General features: G+C 37.3%; 1 protein-coding gene across 1 annotated transcript in view; it reads left to right on the forward strand.

Moving 5' to 3' along the window:
* The window catches only part of DNAH17 (dynein axonemal heavy chain 17), a 233,897-nt gene that overhangs the window by 31,711 nt on the left and 180,024 nt on the right, over positions 1–22,162 (forward strand). Inside the window, exons 14-20 of the mRNA XM_044675175.1 lie at positions 11,627–11,735; positions 14,919–15,022; positions 15,235–15,375; positions 17,505–17,648; positions 19,214–19,396; positions 20,228–20,482; positions 21,252–21,421. Coding sequence (XP_044531110.1) covers positions 11,627–11,735; positions 14,919–15,022; positions 15,235–15,375; positions 17,505–17,648; positions 19,214–19,396; positions 20,228–20,482; positions 21,252–21,421 — 1,106 coding nt within the window. The remainder of the gene's footprint in view (positions 1–11,626; positions 11,736–14,918; positions 15,023–15,234; positions 15,376–17,504; positions 17,649–19,213; positions 19,397–20,227; positions 20,483–21,251; positions 21,422–22,162) is intronic.

Raw genomic sequence — 22,162 nt, forward strand, 5'->3', positions numbered from 1 at the left:
CTGTGTATTGGCTCCTTGGTGGAAGAGTGGTAAGGGTGGGCAATGGGGGTCAAGTGACTTGCCCAGGGTCACACAGCTGGGAAGTGTCTGGGGCCGGATTTGAACCTAGGACCTCCCATCTCTAGGCCTGGCTCTCAATCCACTGACCTACCCAGCTGCCCCACCTATTATTTTTGATGCTACCTACTGCTTATTAATAGGTGGCAACACTTGAAACCAGGTCCTCGGGACTAGTTTCACTTCCACATGGGACCAAAAATAAAAAGCCCATAGTTTGCAGGTGTCATCCCTTATTTTGTCTTTTAATTGTTCTTCTTACCCCTTAAGAAACTGATCTTCAGCATGTTAGAGAGTTGTTGTTTTTTTTAAACCCTTACCTTCTATCTTCGAATCAATACTTTTGTATTGGTTCCAAGGCAGAAGAGTGGTAAGGGTGGGCAATGGGGGTCAAGTGACTTGCCCAGGGTCACACAGCTGGGAAGTGTCTGAGGCCAGATTTGAACCTAGGACCTCCCGTCTCTAGGCCTGGCTCTCAATCCACTGAACTACCCAGCTGCCCCCATGTTAGAGAGTTTTAAAAGGGGAGAAACTTGATCAGAGGAAAATTATTATTTGTTTACTTTTAAGCCTTTACTTTCTGTCCTTGTAATAACTCTAAGACAAAAGGGCAAGGACTAGGTTAAGGAAGGTTAAGTGACTTGCTCAGAGTCACACAGCTAGGAAGTGTCTGAGGTCAAATTTGAATCCAGATCCTCCTGACTCCAAGTTTAAGATTAATTTTGAGGACTGTGTAACATGACATAATAGAACTTAGAGTCAGAGGAAAGATGTTTGATTTGGAGCTAGAGGTTCCAGTTTCAAATCCTAGCTCTCTGTTACTTATTATTCATATAATGTTGGACAAGTTGCTTACCTTCTCTAGGTCCAGTTTCTTCATTTGTAAAGTAAAATTTTCTGGATTTTCTAAGATACCTTTTCAAGCAATAATTTATGACTTGGCTTTGAATTCAAATTTGAATGTTAGATATATAACCTTAGACAAGTCATAACCTTTCCTTAAGCTCAGTTTTCTTATCTCTGAAATGAAAAGTTGTTCAATCATTTTTCTATCACATCCTACTCTTCATGACCCCATTTGGAGTTTCCTTGACAAGGATCCTGGAGTGGCTTGCCATTTCCTTCTCCAGCTCATTTTATAGATGAGGAAACTGAGACTAACAGGATTAAGTGATTTGCCCAGGGTCACACAGCTAGTAAGTGAATGAGGCAGATTCGAATTCAAGAAAAGGAGCCTTTCTGACTCCAGGTTCAAGTGCTCTATCTACCTTGTTACCTGAAAATGAGAATGTGTATCTATAGGATGGATGTGCCTTAAAAGGTTGTCATGGAGGTAAAAGATAGTTTAAATAACTTCTTAATTGTAGAGTGCTTTGTAAATGTTGATTCTTCTCATTGGTGATCATTCTTAAATCTTCATTTGTCTTTCCTGACTTTGCTGGCCACTTTGGCCTGCCTTGACATTGTGTTCTTAACTCAGTTCCCCTACTCTAGTTTTCAACTCTGGTATTTTCTGCTGATCCTGTACCTCTCCACTTCTACATTTGCTGCCTTTATTGATATGGGACCACACTGTCTTGATTTTGAATCTTTTCCCTTGAATCTTATCTTTGAATCTTGAATCTTCTTCTATCATTCCCTCTTAACAACAATTGTTGAAGAATTTATGATTGGTGCCCATCTTACCACTCTTTTCATGGAACTGAAAAAAATTGCGCAAGACTTTTTTTGCAGAAACCATTCCATTTATTAGTAACATTGGTGTACCAATGATTTGACTAATTTGTTGTTAGTGGGCAATATTTGTAATACAGTTGAATAATAATGAGAAATAGTTTACTTTCAATATTTTAAATACTATTTCACCTCAAATTCTAGCGTCCATCATGTCAATAATTTCATTTAGTATTTTATTCAAAAAGTGTATAACAGAACCATATGATACGCTTTGAAAGCATCCCCTTCTATGTTATGTTGTGGTTACTAATTAGTTACATCAAAATTAGTTACATTAAAAAAGTTTCTAGCATTCATGCCTCTCATTTTATCATACTAAGAAAGAATGGCTTATAAAATATTTTTGAGAACTTCCTTCCATTTTTGTCTTGATTATTTGATAGATTATAGAATCTCATCACTATGAAATTATCTCCTTTTTTCTTTTTTTTTTCACTAACTTCCCCTTAATAGTAACAACAAATTCTTATAATTGGCTAGCCTATAACCTGAAATGCAACACATCATCCTGGAGTATTGTGGCATTCAATTTAGTTAATTTCAGTTCAACTAATTATATCACAGAATCACAAATTTTGTTTAGATGGAAGAGTAGGCAAATAGGAAGGGAAACATTGATGTGTTCTATAGGTAATTTTCCCCATATTAATGAGGTCTGATTTGAGATAGATATAGATATAGATATATCTTATACTTAAAATTTCTGTTCTTAAAAAACAAACAGACCTTACCTTCCATCTTAGAATATACTGTGTATTGGCTCTAAGGCCAGTTTGGCTCTAAAAGTGGTAAGAAGTAGGCAATAGGGATTAAGTGACTTGTCCAGACTCACACAGCTAGGAAGTGTCTTTGAGGACAGATTTGAACCCAGGACTTCTCATCTCTGGGCCTGACTCTCAAGCCACTGAACCACCTAGTGCTCCCTATATATATTTTTACCTACATCTCTTAATGCTGTCATAATTGTGTCACCTCCACCACAGCTCTCTTTTAAACATTCTCAGTCTAATCAGGTTGCTTTTCCTATCTTTGTTCTCTTAAAAGTCATTTCTATCTCTCTGTAAGTACATCTATATTGCGATGCTAGGGTCCACAAATTGTGGTTCCAAGCAACCTTGATAGAGAAAACAGTTATTTAAATTTTTGCTGAATTTTTCTATTTTTCTTCCTTTTGAAGTACTCCTTCCATTTTCATCCTTGAATGTACTTGGGTTGGCTTGACTTATTTCAATATCTTGCCAAGCTTTCTTTAAACTAGTTTTAGTCATCATTGTTTCTATTTGCTTTATGTATCATTTCTATCCTTAATCATCTATCACTCTTCATAACATTTTACAAATGAGTTTATATTCTACGTGGGTATTGTGTTTGCTATCCATCTTTCTCCATTTAACAAATAAATACAATATTTGCTACCTAAGGTTACTGAGACTCTTTTGGTCTCAGTTTTAACCAATTTTTCGTTGTCAATTTTATCTAGTAGTTTATTTTATAGTCAACATTAATGCCATTTCTCTTTTTGATTTTCAACCAATTATTTAAATAATAGTTCAGTTATATACAGAAGTATAAAAAGTATGCCATTTCTTTTTCTTTTCTTTTTATTAATTTTGATCTTAGTTCTAATGAGTCAGTGTTCTGATTAGTCATACATAGTTGATTCAATGTTAATTCCCAAATCGTTAAAAATATATATATTTTCCTGTCTGTTAAATAGAATAGAATGTTTTCATCATTTACAGTTGTAAGGAAGTATTCATGATATAGAGGAATGAGGGTCCTAGGTACTCTTAAATCTTTAGCCTATCTCCTTCCTCAGTCATGCTTTTCTATACATCTCTCCCCATCCTATCCTCTCCCGTCTTTGTAGTAAAGTCACCAATAGGCAGGCTTTATGTGGATTTGCTTTGAAACTCTTATGAAATTCTTCAGAGGATTTCTTAGCAATTGATGTTTGTACATAAGCTGCAATTATTTTCTTGGTAATTTTTTGTAAGTGCTTATCATTAATACTCCAATACACAATAACCAACTATTCCAAGAAATAATGAATGTATAGTAAGTGAATTTCCTTTATTTGCATCTCTAAGGAATACCTGTGAACCATCCTTCTATTTAGCTGCAACTTCTGGTTTTGTTTGCAGCAAGGATGTCAAAATTTAAAATGATTCAGCTTCTCCAGCATCATGTCCATTCATTAGTCATTGAACAAGACTCTTAGAGTACCAACAATCAAATTAAATTCTCTTAATGGTCTAAAAACTGTACAATTCTTAGCTCATTCTGTGGAGGAGAAGGGGACAGAGAGTGCTAAGAATTGTACAAGTATGAAATTCTTGTGTAACAAGAAATATGTGTTGTGAACTATATATATATTAGATACTCACATACATGTGCATTGTACATATACACATACATATATGCACCCATATGGATGAGTCTATGTAAATGTAAGTATGTATCACCAGGTGATCAGCTTGTTTATGATACACCTATCTAAAATTAACTAGATTTTCCCTCAGAAAACAGACTAGTTCTTTTAGAGGTGACAAAAAAAATGCCTTTTCAGCTTTACGGAACCTGATAGAACCTATGCCACCCTTGTTATACTCCTTAAATATACGTGTCACATCCTTGTCAAAATGAGGCATCTGATTATGACTGTGGAGACAAAATAAACCATAAAAGAAATAATGACATTAAATTTTAAAATTAGTGATGCTTTGGAATAAATGCAAGTTTGTCATAACATCTAATCTAGCATAGACCATTGTTGTGGAGTATAATCTAAGGAGTTTTGTCAGAATTTCCTGGTATACTTGTATTCTAAAATAACCACATATGTCAGAACACCCAATTGTGCCACAAAATTGGTTTCTTTTTTCTCATTTTCCCTCTGTGGTATCAAAGCCCTCCTTAGCAGAGTAACCCACCCTTGGAGAAAATCATGGCCACAGCCTCCCAAGTTTTCTTGTCATGGTTGCATATGCTCAAGGTGCACATAAAGGAACCATATTCCTTCCTTATTCATTTTGTCTTTAGCTCCAAATTCTGGGACAAGGCATCCACCAACATATTATGTGCCCTGGAAAAATGGATCAAGAACAATCATGACATTTGGAGTGCCCACTATGCATGACTCCCAAATAATATATGTAACTATTTAAATCTCCGAAAACTGTGATAATGTGATGCCTTTTCCAGATGTGGTGCCTTCAGGTGTCCAAATTCCTTCCAATTGCTATGTAATTTCTCTCTGCTAGAGAAAAGTATTATTTGCATTATATAGACCACAACCAGGCTAATAGTCTTGGAATTTAGACCCTTCTCCTCCTTGACATGATGCATGAGTGGGCATGTCTTCTTTTATCTCATATCTCTTCTTTCAAGCTGGTTCTGTTATTTGTAATTTTGAAACATTCATTTTTTTGAGGTGATTCTTTTTGTTTACATTGTTCACTTCACTTTGCATCAGTTCATGGAGATCTTTCCATGATTCTTTGTATTCAACACATTCATCATTTCTTATAGCACAGTAATAATCTATTATCTTCACATGCTACAAATTCATTAGCGACTCTTCCATGGGCATCTAATTTGTTACCATTTCTTTGCTGTCACAAAGAGTGCTGCTGAAAGATTTTTCCCTCTTTTTCTGTAAAATGTTGTAATCCTCCCTTCTGTTCTTTCCCACCTTTCCTTGGGTGCTATAAAGTACACATGACTGCCAGAACTGCCAGAGGGATGATTCTAGATAGATCCTTAGCATATAAAGTTTCTTGGACCAGCAAGGTCTAAGATGGGTTTGTTTCTCCCTGTAATAGAGCTCTGCTGCTATTTTAGCATCTTTCATTGGTATTTGCTCCTTGTAGGGGCTATGTGGCTGCACCAGCTTCTCAAGATTTATGTGAAGCCTCTCTACTTTTCATCCCAAAGTTTTACATTGTCTCTTATGCCCATAAGATGTCCTGGAAGTGTCCTAAGATATGGGGAGGGACTGACCTGCATGGCTGATATAAAAAGCTGTCATTCATACTCATCCTTAAGTTGAATGAGAAATCCCTTACAAATTCAATTTAGTATAAATTCAGACCTGTACGAATCTTCATAATATACTTGAGACCAGTTGAAGCAGGTGATGCATTCATAGCAGCCAGGTGAAGTAATGGGGGCTGGACCTGGAGACAAGATCTAAATTCAAATCTGGTCTCAAACACTAGTGATGTGACCCTGGACCAATCACTTAATCTGTCTGCCTCAGTTTCTGCTTCTGTAAAATGGGGATAATAATATCACATACCTTCCATGGTTATTGCAAAGATAAATTCAGGTAATATTAGTAAAGGGCTTTGCAAACTTTAAAGAACTATAAATCCTAAACAGTATTATTACTATTGTTCTTATTTTTATTATTGTTGTTACTATTAAATGGGTACATGTTCTTCTCCTTTCCTTGCCTTGAGTAATCAAAGTCCTATCTGTTTCTGTTTCTTTCTTACTTGGCACTTAATTGCTATACTTCCAAAATCTAATGAGGACTAGTCTCAAAATATGCTGACAAAGCCTGCATTCCTTTTTCTTTTTAAATAGCTTAAGTGAATGCTGTTCCCTTCAGGGTAGAAATCTCCCAAAGGGAACGGCCTCATTTGCCTTTTTCCACCTCCACTGTTTGGTTGTACTCCCTTCACTTTGAATATCCTTTCTCTACACTCTGACTTGGGAAAATTTCAGGCAACCCCCGGGGGACATGCATACTTGGGGACCTACAGAGAAATACAATCCCTCCTGATACCATTTGAGTAATCCCACACTGAACCAAAGGACAATAAATTGGGGAATATAGTCAGAGTACTTTCTCATTCCTTCCACTAGTTAAGAGCAGGCTGTTGGGGGAGGTAGGTCCAGCCTTAATGCTAAGAGGTAGGGACATTTTGTGAAGGTTTCAGTCACTCAAAAGACAATAAAGTTAGTGCCACTTATCTTCAAGTACCTCAAGGGAAAGAAGTTGGAATCTAAGGGCAAGCATTCAGTTGGATTTGGAAAAATCCACAATTATTAAAATCATTGTCTCTCATTTTCCAATCTTCAATCTCCAGTTATCTCCTGGCTCTCTCCATGTTTCCAAGCATTCAAGTCTCTCCTATACTTAGAAACTCATCACTAGACCCTATCACTCCTCAAACACTCATCTGATAGCCTTCTTTTCACAATCAAACTAGAAAAAGTTTTATTGACTCCACTTCTCTCAATGCATAACCCTTTGCAGTCTGGCATCTGATCTCGACATAAGTAAAACTGCTCTCTTCTACTTGCCAAATTTGATGACTTTTCTCAATATTCATCTTTCCTCTGCAGAATTTGCCACTGTTAGCCTCCCTTTCCTCCTAGATACTCTCTCTTCTCCAGGTTTTTGGCACACTGCCCTCTCTTAGCTCTCCTATGTAAGAATTAAAATTTAGTTATTATAGTTATATCTTTAAAACTATGTGGCCGCCAGGAATCAACAATTCAGGTTGATTCCGTAATTAAATCAGACCCAAGTCAGCATCGGGTTGAGGAGTTTATTTACAATCAGGAAGGTAAGTAGGATAAAGAGAAGAGGGAGGTTAGAAGTCTAAATAAATGAAGCTGTAAGCCGCAAGGCCCAACAGCCAGATAGGCAGAGTTTAGAATTGGCCCAGCTAGGCCAAGAAAGCCAGCCTAACTTACCCACGTGACAATACAGAGTATAAGCTGTCTGTGGTCTCAGGAGATGCTTCTTCCTCCAGTTCCAGATGGCAACTGCCCCACAGGAAGTTCACTCACTTACTTAAAGAGATCATGTCTTTCATCACTTCCTGTGGTCCACCTCTAATTCAAATGGACAAATGGCAGTTTCTACATTGATTTGGACTGCCCAAAGGGCAGTCCCTTATTCTTAATTTGTTACTTATTGTCACGTGTGGGTAACTCGTCTCCCCTCCCCACTAAGGGAGGTGGGAGTGACATCATTAGCACGCCTGGGTTGAGTAGATTTTTGACTATTAATGGGATCTGGCTAATTCTATTTACACACCTATCTGTCTGAACCTCCTTCCCAGTCTCTTCTTGTTCTATATCACATGCCTAATCGGGGTTATACCTTAAGACTGTGTATCAACTTCTCTTTTCTCTGTATATCCTTTGGTGACCTCATCAACTCCTGTGGAATGGATATAGATAAATCTGGAACATATCTGCGTAAAGGCAATGGGGGTTAAGTGACTTGTTCAGGGTCACACAACTAGGAAATGTCTGAGGTCAGATTTGAACCTAGGATCTCCCGTCTCTAGGCCTGATTCTTAATCCACTGAGCCACCCAGCTACCCCATTTTCCCTCCACAGGAATAAATTCCTTCTGATCATATAGACACAAACTAGTAATCTGTACAAACATAAAAGAACCCATTTTCAGAAAAATAAATTACTAAGGGTAGAGGAGAAGGAGGAAGAGGAAGAAGGTCCATTTTGTTTTTTTCTCAATAAATATGCAATTCTGCTCACCTAATACTTGAAAGGTAATTTTCTGGGAATGAGATTCTAAGTCAGGGTCCATGAAGGTTATTCTAAATACAGCCACAGCTCCCAAGCTCCCTGTCAAGAAAGTTCAAATCCCCTCCAAAGCTGCTCGTTTGGCTTCTTCCAAGCAGGTAAGTGCACTTGTGTGGTGAGATTCAAAACAAAGTGTCCTTGTGCCCAAAGTCCAAGTTAACATCTTTATGCAGATATATTCCAGATTTATCTATGTAGTTCCATATCCAGTCCTCCATCACCAATTGCCTAGTGGATATTTCACAGTCAATGCCCTATAGACATCTCAAACTCAACACATACAAAAATAGGACTCATGATCTTTTTCCCCAAATCCATCCTATTTCTAAACTTCTCTGCTTCTTTTGATGGTACTGTGATCCTTCCAGTTTCTGAAGCTCATAAATTCAGCCTTCTCCTTCCCTCCACATATTTATTCAGTTACCAAATCTCATGGTTTCTTCCTCCACCATATGTCTTGAAACCAATGTCTTCTGTCTTCTCCCATGGCCTCTATCCTAGATCAGATCATCACCTCTTACTTGGAGAACTTTATTACGCTCCTAATTTGTCTCCCTGTCTTCTTTCTTTTCTGTCCATTCCTGTTCTTGCTCTCTTCAGCCAAATTTACATTCTTCTTGTTCTTCACACTTGGGACTTTATCTCCCATCTGTGCTTTTGCACTGGCTTATCTTCTGTGGTTGAAAACATATTTCCCCTTTAGTTCCACCTCTTAAAGTTCTTTTTTTCCTTTCAAACTCAATTCAAGCATCACTTGCAGTATGAAAGATTCTCCTGGTGCCCTCCCTTCCAAAATTATCTTGCATATTTTGTGTCTTCATGCTTATTTTATGCTTAAGATGTCTTGCCCATTAGAATATATCTCCTTGAAGGCCAGAATTATGCCATTTTTGCAATATTCCCAGCACCTCTTTTTTAAAAAAATATTTATTTTTGTTTTTATTTATTTATTTAAAATCTCTTACCTTCTGTCTTAGAATCAGTATTAAGTAGTATCAGAAGGTGGTAAGGACTAGGCAACTGTGGTTAAGTAACTTGTCCAAGGTCACATAGCTGGGAAACCCTAACTACCTTATTGCTCTTCTGCCTTGGAACCAATACTTATATCAATTCTAAGACAGAAGATAAGGAAAAAATAGTACTAACTTCCTCAGAAGTCCTCTGTAATTGTGGTTGTTTATTACAATGATCAGAGTCTTCCATTGTTGTTTAGACAAACAATAGTGTTGTATAAATTGTTCTCCTGGCTCTGCTCATTTCACTTTGTATTAATTCATACAAGCCTTCAAGGTTTCTGAAACTATCATCTATGTGATTTCTTATAGCACAATAGTATTACATCACCTTTATATACTATAACCATCCTTGTTTAGTCCCTTATGATTGTTCATATGTATTTACCTATTATGTTTTTTCTTGATAGGATGGCCAAGATTATGAGTGTATATAACTTAAACTTCAAAAATATAGTATTATAAACTCTCTACTCTTTTATTTTTCTATATTTAATCTTTAATTTTTTATCATTTATATGTAAACAAAAATTTTAACATTCATTGAAAAAATTTTTGAGTTCCAAATTCTCTCCCTCCCCAACTTGAGAAGGCACTCCTCACTCATACTAGGACAGAAGCACTACTCACTCCAGAACCCTATACCCAGGCATGGAGGAAAAGAGCTTCCATTTGACATTTGCATCTTATACAAGTTACATTAATTACTCCATGCTGGCAATGAGATCTCTTTTTACCCTTGGACATAGCTTCTCCTATCCAGTATGCTCTTGGCCAGATGCCCTAGTGTCCAACAGACCTTTCTTTCTACACTTATGTGGGCTGGGAAAATGACTTGTGTTTTTTTTTTCTTGTATTTTCTGACCAAGATTCAATCTGGTTGTTTTTCTTGATCTATTTGGAGGAGTTGGAAGAGGTTGGTGTAGGTAGGGGAAGGAGCTCATTGTATGACTTCCTGTTACTCTGCCATTTACTTTCCATAAATTTTCTATTGCAGTCACTATAGTCATAAGGGGAAACTTGTGTCAATCTACTGTGTTTCAGATTCCTGGGTCAAAGCACAAGCCAAAAATACTCATTAACAAGTAACATGAATCTTCTGTGTCAGAGACACCTCTAATTTATTAGCTTTAAATTTTACTACCCTTCAATTTCCTTGTCAACTAGTAGTTAGCCTATAAACAAATAACTCTGAGAAAGCCAGTGTTTAAATTTGTGATTTCTCTAGATCAAAGGAATCATTTTGTAATGCATATACATTCTACTCTTAAGTGACTTGGTTTGTAACTCTTTCTCTAATGAGGATAGTCTAAGAAAATGTGTGTGTAAAAGCAAGCCTTACAAATTAAATCACATTTCAAATATATAAGGATAATTATTTTAAAAATTATTTTCATAAAGTATGACTCATTTTATCAGCTTTATAAAATTTTAATTGATCAGTTCTATAAATCCAGGTTTTCCTACATCAGATTTACTCAGACATGAATTTTCTGGTTTCCTTAAAAGTGAAATATGTCTATATTATATTGAATTCTTTATGTTTTGCTCATTATCTAAAGTAAACCTGCTCCTTCTGTTCCTTGCTACTCAGTTCACTTTCAGGTTTTGGATAGATAATATAAGTTTGAGACTGAGTGTAAATAAAAGATGTCAAATACATGTGGCCACAGTTAGGCTATTTGAGTATGTTGAGTCTCTGTATCTGAGGGTGTCTTTTTAGTGTTTTGGTGCATTACAAAGTTAAATACCATAGATTTTGAATTGTGGACTGCAGTTATAGTATTTGTAATTATTATCTTCATTCCCCATTAGCACAAATAACAGAGTTCATGGGATCATCTAGTCAAAACTCCTTCATTTTATAGAGGAGGAAAATAAGACCCAAATGGGTTAATTAACTTGCCCTGTCACACAGGTTAAGAATTGGTAGAGTGTGTATTTGAACCAAAGTCATTTGACTCCAAATCTAAAGGAAATATCTTCTACTATTTCCCTAACTCCTCCCTTGATTGTTCAATAATAAAATGGTTCCCAAAAATGTATTAATAAAAAAATGGGCATCTTTTGAGCTATGTGATCATAATCAATTCCTAATTGAATAAGATTTTATTTCAACTCTTCCAATTGATAATGAGTTATAATATATGAGTACTTACAAAAGGAATTTTTCTTTCTTTTTTTTCTTCTTTTTTACAAATTATTAGGTTGGATTTTAAAAGTGAGTCTGAAATGCCTTTATTTTACAGATAAAGACCACTGTTCTAGAAGTAGAATATCCATTGATCAAGGCAGAATTAGAAGCAATTGATGTGAAGTTACAGCAATCTGAAACAACGTTGTTTTGGAATGGCGAAGGTATTAAAGCAATGGTTTAATTTTTTAATTGAACTCGACATTCACCAAAGTCTACTTCTACTATTAATATCATACATCCTAAAGAACCTATTGATTTGGTTTTGTTTTCTCATCCTTAAAAACAAAAACAAAAACAAAAAAACTTGCTTTCAGATCTTTCCCAATCATTACACATCTCACATATGTGAGATATGTAATGATTGGGAAAGATGAGCCCTGGGAGAGGAGTGTTAGATCAGCAGAGGACCAAGAGGCATAGGAACAGAATGGGGAAAAGAAACATGATCATTGCCTATGCGTACTCCAGGATAGAGTCCCATTTGCCAGCATCTGTAGATTTGCACTATTTACAACTATTCTCTCTGGCACCTAATATAGTCATTTACAGTTTTCTTCTGTTAATGTGATATCACATTAGGGAATAAGGACTTTTCTTCGTAAAGGGACATTCTTTATCTTCTGGACTTAGCAGGCTACCTAGCCAGGTAATAAATAGAGACTAGGTACTGCATGAGCAATTTTGTTTGCATGGTGCTTAGTAATGATAGTAATGGTATTCTCTGGTTTATTTAGTAAGGTCCCCTCTTACTTAGTAAGGTCCTGACCCTAAGGAATTTCGTTTTTATATCCGTTGGATCATTTCTCATTTGGAAGTCTTGAGAGTTGATCAACACTGTCCTCTGCTGTCCTCCCTATAAAAACAGGATGTTGCTGACCCATTCTGATTCATTCATATGCTGGGAGCTGCCTTTCCCTTAGCTATGATGGGTTTTGCTGAGCCATCCATATATTCTCACAATTTTCTCTCTTGAGAAGGGCATGTACTTGTTTAGTCCTTGAGGAAATTTAGCCCTTGTTGTAGGTTTTGTTTGTACCTAACACACCTTATATAATAATGTACTTTATTATACAATGTATTTAACATCATATATTACATTATGTTAAGTGGTGTATATATCTAGATATACAAATATAACCCATGTATGTATGTGCATATATGTCTGTATGGACTCAAATAAGCTATACACAATCCTGGGAGAACCTGACCTCAATAAAAAGAGTAAAACTTTTTCTCTTATACTTTCTGGATCATTCTTGAAGTTCTGGAAACATCTCTTAAATGTAGCAGCTAGAGAAGCTAGGTGGCTCAGTGGAGAGAGCACCAGCCTTGGAGACAGGAGGATCTGGATTCAGATCTAGCTTCAGACACTTCCTAGCTGTGTGACCCTGGGCAAGTCACTTAGCCTCATTGGCCTCACCCTTACTGTTCTTCTGCCTTGGAACTGATAATTATGTCAATTCTAAGACAGAAGGTAAGAGTTAAAAACAAACAAACCCCATAACCAGATATGAATCATGTCTAATGTTTCCCCTGAGTAGACTTAACAAAGTCCCTTCTCATCATTGCCATCTTCCTTCATACTCCAAAAGGACCAAAATGTCATCACAATGTCAAAGTCAAGGTACAACGTGTTTGCCTTTGGCTGCTCAGACCAATATGAGCTCGGAAGGCAATGCCACAGGCAATGCCTTTAGAAAGGTATTCAATGTACACAATAGATATAGATATATGGAAATTCTTCTACTACCACAAAAGAAAAGCTCAAAACACTCATAAAGTATGAATTAAAAAATATTTAAAATGCAAAACAATAATGTGTCACCTAATAAGTTCTTCTGAAAGTTAGAGGCACTTTGTGCAACTGTTGAGTAGATATTTCATATTCACCTTGGATTTATATTGCCTGAGCTACGTGCAAAATCCAAATCTTCTGTCTAGTGAGTACTTTGTTTCTCTTTAGTACTTCCCTGTTTTTGAAAGATCCTGTTGGTGGTTATCTTCTCTGAAAAATGGCACAGTTAGAAAAAACTCCTCCTGAGCCCCATTCCTATTAAAACAAACCAAAAAATCCTTGTAACAAATAAACATATATGAGACATGGCTCAGTGGATAGAAGCCAGGCTTGGAGTTGGGAGGACCTGAGTTCAAACCTAACTATGTCCTAGCTATATGACCCTGAGCAAGTCACTTAACCCTAATTGCGTAGCCCTTACTACTCTTCTGTCTTGGAACTGATACTTAGGATTGATCTAAGACAGAAAGTAAAGATTTTTTAATAAAGAAACATAATTGGTCATGTTTAAAAAATATATGCTGGGGGCAGCTGGGTAGCTCAGTGGATTGAGAGCCAGGCCTAGAGACGGGAGGTCCTAGGTTCAAATCCGGCCTCAGACACTTCCCAGCTGTGTGACCCTGGGCAAGTCACTTGACCCCCATTGCCTACCCTTACCACTCTTCCACCTATAAGTCAATACACAGAAGTTAAGGGTTTAAAATTTAAAAAAATATATATATATATATATATGCTTAGGGGCAGCTGGGTAGCTCAGTGGATTGAGAGTCAGGCCTAGAGATGGGAGGTCCTAGGTTCAAATCCAGCCTAAGACACTTCCCAGCTGTGTGACCCTGGGCAAGTCACTTGACCCCCATTGTCCACTCTTACCACTCTTCCACCAAGGAGCCAATACACAGACGTTAAGGGTTTAAAAATGTAAAAAAAAAATTAAAAAAAAATATATATATATATATGCTTAGTCTTTATCAAGAGTCCCTCAATTTTCTGTCTGGTGGTAGGCTGCATGTTTTATCATCAGTTCTGCTTGATCAGTCAGAGTCTTTCAAAATTGAAACATCCATTTCTCAAGTTCAGCATTTGGTGGCACAGAGTCAGAGGAGGACATATAAAAGGCAACCGAGGTCTGAAAGTCATTTCTCAGGCTTAACTTATTCTGACTGTTCTGTGAATGTAGACACCATTGTTACTTGTATTTGAGGGAAGATAAGGAGATAAATTCTTCTACTCCATGGGAGAACTGGAAGAATTCCAACTGATTTTACAAAAGAGAGGGAGGTAGATCTTTTCTACAGTATTGACAGCCCCTTGGGGTAGAGGATAGTTTTTCCAGGCTAAGTTGTCAATAATCTTGGACACTGCTCCCAAGGGTCCATGGAATTTTAGTCAAAGGAACAGAGTAGTGCTTAAAGGGTTTATAACTTTCTCCTCAGTACATTATTTCCTGACTCCAACAAATCAACAGCGCCACCTTTGACACTCTATTTCTGAAAATTTTTACAGAAAAGGAAACTGATTGATGACCATTTTAACTTTTTTTCCCCTTTAGGTGTTTTTCAATATATTCAAGAGATGAGAGAAATCCTACATGACTTAGAGACCAGGATCCAGAAAACAAAGCAAAATGTGGAAGCCATTGGTCAGATTATGAAAGTGAGTCAATTACAAAGTGCCTGAGGGAGGTTGGAATGGAGCAGTAGGGGAAAAGGCAAAGAAAAACAATGCTAGAATACAATACATATCCAGTAATAGAAACTTTAAATTTAAAGAGCACAAGAAGGATCTCCATACTACAAAAAAGGCATATGTCTTTTGCAGGTTTCTTATCAATAGATTGCTAAATTGTTCTAACCCTTTCCTTTCAGGATTGGTCAGCCAACCCTATGTTCGAAAGAAAGGACAACAAAAAAGAGACCCTTTTAGATTTGGATGGAAGGGTAAACAACCTCAACAAACGCTACACAGCTGTCAAAGAGGCTGGACAGAAGATTCAGGCCATGGTTGCAGTAAGGGACCTAGAAAAACTCTTGGGAGCACACCTGATTTTCATACAAGAGAGAGAAAAGCCAAGATAAACACAATGAATAAGACCAAAGAGTGTTAGAGCTTTAGGAGACTTGAGAGACCATAAAGTTCAACTCTCCAGTTTTTACCAATAAAGAACCTGAGGCCCAGGGAGTTAGCTGACTTGTCTAGGGTCACAAAGGATTCCACTTTAGGTTCTCTGAATCTGAAATGAGTGCTGTGATTAAATAAGTGGCCATTCAAATCACTCAGTAAAAATGTTTTAAATTAACTATATTATAAAATCTTAAATCTAAAACTAGAAGGGAGCTTAAATGCCCTCTAATCCAACCCTCCATTTAATAAATGAGGAAACTGAGGCCTAGGAAGGTTAAATAGCTTGTCTAAAGTCACACAGGTACTAAGCATAAGAAGTGGGATTTGAACCCCAGTCTTCAATTCCCAAACCATCATTCTTTTAAAAAAAAAAACCTTACCTTAGGATCAAGGGGTCACACTGCTAAGAATTGTCTGGGGCCACATTTGAACCCAGAAACTCCTGCCTCCAGGCCTGGCTCCTCTATCCACTAAGCCACCTAGCTGCCCTTCTGTGTATTTTAAAAATGTTTCATTTATACTTTTTTCTTTTATCTTTATCTCTTTTTTGGGGGGTGGGTGGGCAGGGAGAGTATCCCATTCCCCCAATACTCTCCCCACCTCCAAAGTCTTCCCTTATAACAAATAGGAGTAGTCGAAATAAACCAAACATGGACTTATAACTGAAAACAAATGCCTCATTCTTTGCTTCTACTCCATCACCTCTCTAGCAAGGGAAATATGAGCATTCTTCTCTAGTCCTCATTAACTATTATATTGATCATAGTTCTTAAATCCTTGACAGCTGTTTTCCTTTATAATGATGCTTTAAAGATAGCTATCTGGGTGGTACAATGGATAAAGCCCTGGGTTTGGAATCAGGAAGTCTCATCTTTGTGAGTTCAAATCTGGCCTGAGTCACTCACTAGTTATATGTCCCTGGGCAAATCATTTAACCCCATTTGCCTCAGTTCTTTATCTATAAAATGAGATAGAGATGGAAATGGAAAACCATTCCAGTTTCTTTGCCAAGAAAATCCCAAATGAGAGTCAAACAACTGAAAATGACTGAACAAGAAGAAGTGTAGAAATATAGAACAAGAAGATAAACAGAGAGAGAAGGAGAGGGAGAGGGGAGAAGGAAAGGGAGAAGGAGGGAGAGAAAGAAAGGGGGAGGGAGAGAGTGAGAGAGAAAGAGAGAAAGAAGGGGGGACAAGAGAGATGGAGAGAAAGGGAGGGAAGGGAAGGAGAGAGGGAGGGAGAGAGATGGAGAGAGTGGGGAAGAAAAGGGGAGAGAGAAAGAAGGAGAGAGGGGGTGGGAGGGAAAGATGGAGAGAGAGAAATGGAAAGGGGGAAGAGAAAAAGGGAGAGAGAGAGAGAGACAGACAGAGAGAGGGAGAGACAGAGAGAGAGAGAGAGAGAGACAGACAGACAGAGAGAGGGAGAGACAGAGAGAGAGAGAGAGAGAGAGAGTTAAGTACTGGGTTTACAAATACAAGTATACAGACCCTACTCTCAAGGAGCTTGTGTTCTAATAAGGGAATACAACAAAGAGTAAACATGGTGGTCTAAGTTAGATTTTACCATTTCAGGAAAGTGGTCCTAAGGATGGAGGCATCTCCAGCATGAGAAAGTTGTAGAGGAGATAGAGAAGTCTGGAGAGTGAGTGGAAGCAAGAATAACATAGGGTTTACTGATAGTACAAAAACCATTTTGGGAACTCTTACTGCCACTGTGTGCCTAGTTGAGTCTTAAGGCAACTCCCTCTGTCAGGCAAGTGATACAGGGCTAAGAGTTTTTGTGTGAAAGAAGACAAAGTGAACTCAATGCTCCAATTTATGATGAACTGATTCCAACTGTGTATAAACACTCCAATCATAAGTAGGTCAGAGAAGGCCAAACGCAAGGGTTGGCAGAAATCCTTAGGCATTAGAGCCTGTACTCATGGATATTTATGTCACTCTAACTGTTGTATCTATCTGTAGCTCTCTCTTCTTCTGGATAATAGTGCTGATTTAATAAATTCCTTTCCCAGGAAAATGCAGAATTATTTAAAGCTGATACAACATCCGAATCTTGGAGAGACTATATAGATTATATTGATATTATGGTCTTAGAAGGATTTGACCAATTTATTCGCAAATCTTTACAATATCTTCTGAACAACATGGTAACAGATGTAAGTTTTGAAATTATTCTTTTGTTTCAAGGGGGATGTTAATAATAGACTTACCAAAAATTGACCTTAATGTAAATTATTTGTAGCATGTTTAAACCAAGGATTCCTGGCACTCCCATGGTCCTCTCTCTGCTTTCCACCACTCTCAGAGCCAATTGGGTTGAGTTCTTTCTGATTCCTAGAGTGTGAGTTAGAGTCTCATTGAAGTCAAGGAAATAAGAAGTTCTTAACTGCACTTCTCACCCATTTTTCTTTTAATCATGGTTCTTATAAACATTAGGTAGGTCTCGTGTCACCTCTTAGTTATAATTCTAAGATCCTAAAGGTTTACCCTTTGTTTTGAAGGTCAGTGGTGTAAACTGCTCATTTAATTCTTGTATGTTTATTTTGGAGGCTGTTAGAGTAGAAAAGTTAAAGTGATGGATTGAAAGGAAAAAAACATCTGACTCAAGAATCCTCTTCCACTTCCACTAATCTTGAGGATGGTTGAACACTTAGAGGCCTCTGGATGTGGACCTAGTAGACTAATTGGATAATCTAGTACTGCCTAAACTGATCATTGGAGAATGTTTTCCCTTTTCTATAGCTAAATAGGCTATCAGGAGAAATGGGACAAATATCTCTTGCTCCTTTAAATGAAGTGGAAGTTACTTAAGCAATGTTCTTTGCAAATAGTTACTTAAACCTACCAAATCAGGACGAAAACAAACATCACGGGATTAAAAAGAAGCTAAAATTTAACCCTCAGTTCTCTTTCATTGGGAAGAGAGAATGAGGGAAAATATCTCCAGCCTTCAGTGATGTCCAATGCCTTTTGTGTGCTTTCTACTTCAAAGGTAACACAGTAAAGAAGATTGTGAAAAGGGAAATAAAATTGACACTCAGTCACCCTCTCTAAGTAACCTGTCCCAAGTTTTAGCCCTGTTTGCAACACTTAACAAACTATGTGATTTGCTTTGAGAGACAGCATAATAGTGATGGCTGTACTGGACTTAGAATCAGAAAGACTTCAGTTTAAATCTTAGATGTACTAGCTGTATGACTCTGAGATTCAGTTTCTTAAAAAATGGGGATCACTAGCTCTGTAGAAACTCCCTCATGGGATGGTGGTGAGAATTGTATGAGATAATGCACGTAAAACAGTTTTTAGATATATATGTTATATGAATGCCTTTATTCTAAGTATTGTTATGAAAAAAGCACAAATCATCTAAAAAATCCCAAGTAATACAAAATTCTTTTCTATCTCACTGCAAATGCAAATACAATTATTTTTTTTATAGCAGACATAGTCTGTGAATTACTTTGCTTAACCCGAAACTGAGACAGTCTACTTTACCTGAATACACATAGACTATGTGGTAGGGGAAAGTAATGAAGGAGAATTTCTATTAGTGAAGTCAAATTAATTTACAATTAAAAAAAGTCATGTATAATTCACAAAACAGATTATCTGCCTACTGATCATTGAGAAGCTACTGTAAGTGGAATGATGTATAAAGTTAGAGGTAAATAGACCCACTCTGTTTTAGAAAATAATCTCTCTGGGGATCAACTGTTCTCAGGAAACCATTGCTCCTCTATTTGAAGTGAGGATGGAGCTAGCTGAAGATGTGTTAACATTCAACCCATCTCTGGAAATTGGGGTGGAAAATGGCTTCTTAGCACTAATAGAGAGTCTGATAGATGACATATACAACACTGCCAAACTAATTCCACGACTGACAAAAGGCAAACTGAGTTACAAGGTGAGCTTTTTCTTTGAATTAATTATTAATTAATTATTTAGTTCAGCTGTTATACTGGGAAAGACTTTGGTGTCACCCCTCTTGGGCCACTACTTCCTTAGAGTTCTAGGAAAGTGGTATTGTGTCAAATGCAAAATAGAAGCAGATCCCTGTAGTCATCTAGTGACTTAGGAAATTGCAAATCTGGCCTCAGACACTATCTAACTGTGTAATGCTGGATGAGTCACATAATGCTTCTTTGCCCAGTTCCTTATCTGTAAAATGAGCTGGAGAAGGAAATGGCAAGCAATTCCAGTATCTTTGCCAAGAAAATCCCAAATGGGGTCACAAAGAGTTAGACAGTACTGAATAACACCACCACAAAGGGAACTAGTGCTTCTCAGAAATGTTCCAACCTAGCATAAGACAGAGAAGTCACAGTGGCTACTCTCATGGATAGTTATCAGTCACTGTAATTGTGTCTAGCTGAATCACTTCCTTGAGGTGAATGGGGCTGATCTAACTAGCTTACAGTAAAAGCCATTCTGGCCTTTCTCTTCTACACCCAAGAACTCAAATACCCATTACGCTTTCATCAGGTAGAGAATAAGACCCACCATACTGTCTATTCTCTGAAGACTATTTAAACTAAAAAAACCCTTTCACTTCCATTTTTTTAAGGCCAGTAGTAATTTTACTGATTTAAAGCAAATTTCCTCTGTGTATGTGTGTGTGTGTGTGTGTGTGTGTGTGTGTGTGTGTGTAGGAAGGTGGGATGGGGATGGAAGCTAATTTGAACCATGAATGTGGGCACCATTTTCATTATTTATTTTCCAATCTTTTCCCTTTTAGTCTGACCTAGAAGATAGTCCTGAGCTGTCAGAAATGAGAGAAGAAGTCACAAGTCAAGTTTATACCGCCATGAAACAGGCTGAGGAGTATCAAGATTCCTTTGAGAAATATTCTTACTTATGGATTGATGACCTCCGTGAATTCATGCAGTACTTCTTGACTTATGGACGCATGTTCACAGCAGAAGAGTTAGAGGCTCGAGCTGAAGAGAACTTCCCCAAAATACCCCCAACTCTACCACAATTTCAGCAACAGGTAAACATTAAACTGACAAAAATCGAGGTTCCAGGAAAGACTTGAAAATTTTTTATTGATGGAGGACAGTTAGATGACTCAGTGGGTTGAGAGCCAAGCTTAGAGATTGGGAGGTCCTGGATTTAAATCTGACCTCAGCCACTTCCTAGCTGTTTGACCCTGGGCAAGTCACTTACCCCCAATTGCCTAGCTCTTATTGCTCTTCTGCCTTGGAAACAATATACAGTATTGATTCTAAGACAGAAGGGATCAGTTTAAAAAAATTATTATTGATGATGGAAATGGTTAGAGAGTGAGATGGGGGAGGAAAATATCCAAATAACTCTAAGTCACCTTTACGTAAGGATTATTCGACTTGCAGGTTATCTTTAGAATTCTAATTTCTGATGTGATCCTGGTTTCTTCCTGCAACTCAAAACATTTTTATGCCATTTTCCCATCAGACAGGGTTTGCTCAGGAAATACAAATTAATTTTGAGTATTAGCCCAATATAATTAGAAAGGAAAAAACTTATGCAAACCATACACATTCCAAGGCAAATGGAAATAACTTCATAGTTGTTAGAGTACTATAGGTACTTTAAGAATCATCCTAGACTCTTGGGATGATGCATTGTCAGAATGTCTATGAGTCCTGTACCTCTCAATTCAAGATAGAACTGGGTCCACATAGGAGCCACATTCCAAAGACTCTATTTCTCTATGTTCTCTAAGAAAATGACTAGTTCATTTTACAGTTTTAAATGTGACACTGATTTATGCTTTTCAGATTGATTCTTATGAGAAGCTTTATGAAGAAGTCTCCAAGTTTGATAACACCAAAGTCTTTAATGGCTGGTTGCAGAGTGATTGCCGTCCATTTAAACAAGCCCTTCTTAATATCATTAAACGGTGGAGCCTCATGTTTAAACAGCATCTAAGTGATCATGTTACTAATAGGTAGGAAGTTCCAACATCCCTCATTTAAATTCACCTTCATTGGATAAAAGATGTCTGTCTTAAAAATGAAAACCAAAAACTTATTAGTCTACTGAGATGTCTTAGCATCCCATTCTACCTTGAAGAGGTAGGTATCTATATAGTGTAAGTAGATCACATCAACATTCTTAAAGTTCTGTTATCTGTGAAATGAGGACCACAATCTCTGAGACAAACAAGAAGCTAGAATCATATTCTATTATTCTATTCACAACTTAGAGGACAAGTTCCCCAAAGTAGGCAAGGCAAATTTTTATTAGTCCTGCTCACTAGGATAATCCAAGGTAGAAATTCTAAAAGCTCCCTTTTAAGGGGCATCTATTCTCTCACTGTGATATGATGAGGGATAGAGGATGTGGCCCAAAAGCTCTAAGGTAAAAAAAGGACACTAGATCTTGGTCTTGGAGGAGCCTTGATGATCTAGTCCTGTTGTCTTGGGAACTCACCCTACTCTAAAGACAACATGCCTTCAGTCAACTGGAAGAGTTCAGACCAAAGAACCCAGAGATCCAACTCATTTGGCCATTCCAGCCAGAGGCTATCACTTCCTTTTGCCAATATTTATCTGAAGCTTTCACTTCACTCCTTAATCTACTTCTTGCCTGCAAAGAACATGCCATTAAAATAAATGGATGCCTTTTTAGATATTTACTCCTATCATATGTGCCTAAGCTTTCTATTTAACTTGGGCCCATTTGTCTG

This window comes from Gracilinanus agilis, chromosome 4 (assembly GCF_016433145.1).
Source record: "Gracilinanus agilis isolate LMUSP501 chromosome 4, AgileGrace, whole genome shotgun sequence".
Taxonomy (NCBI): domain Eukaryota; kingdom Metazoa; phylum Chordata; class Mammalia; order Didelphimorphia; family Didelphidae; genus Gracilinanus; species Gracilinanus agilis.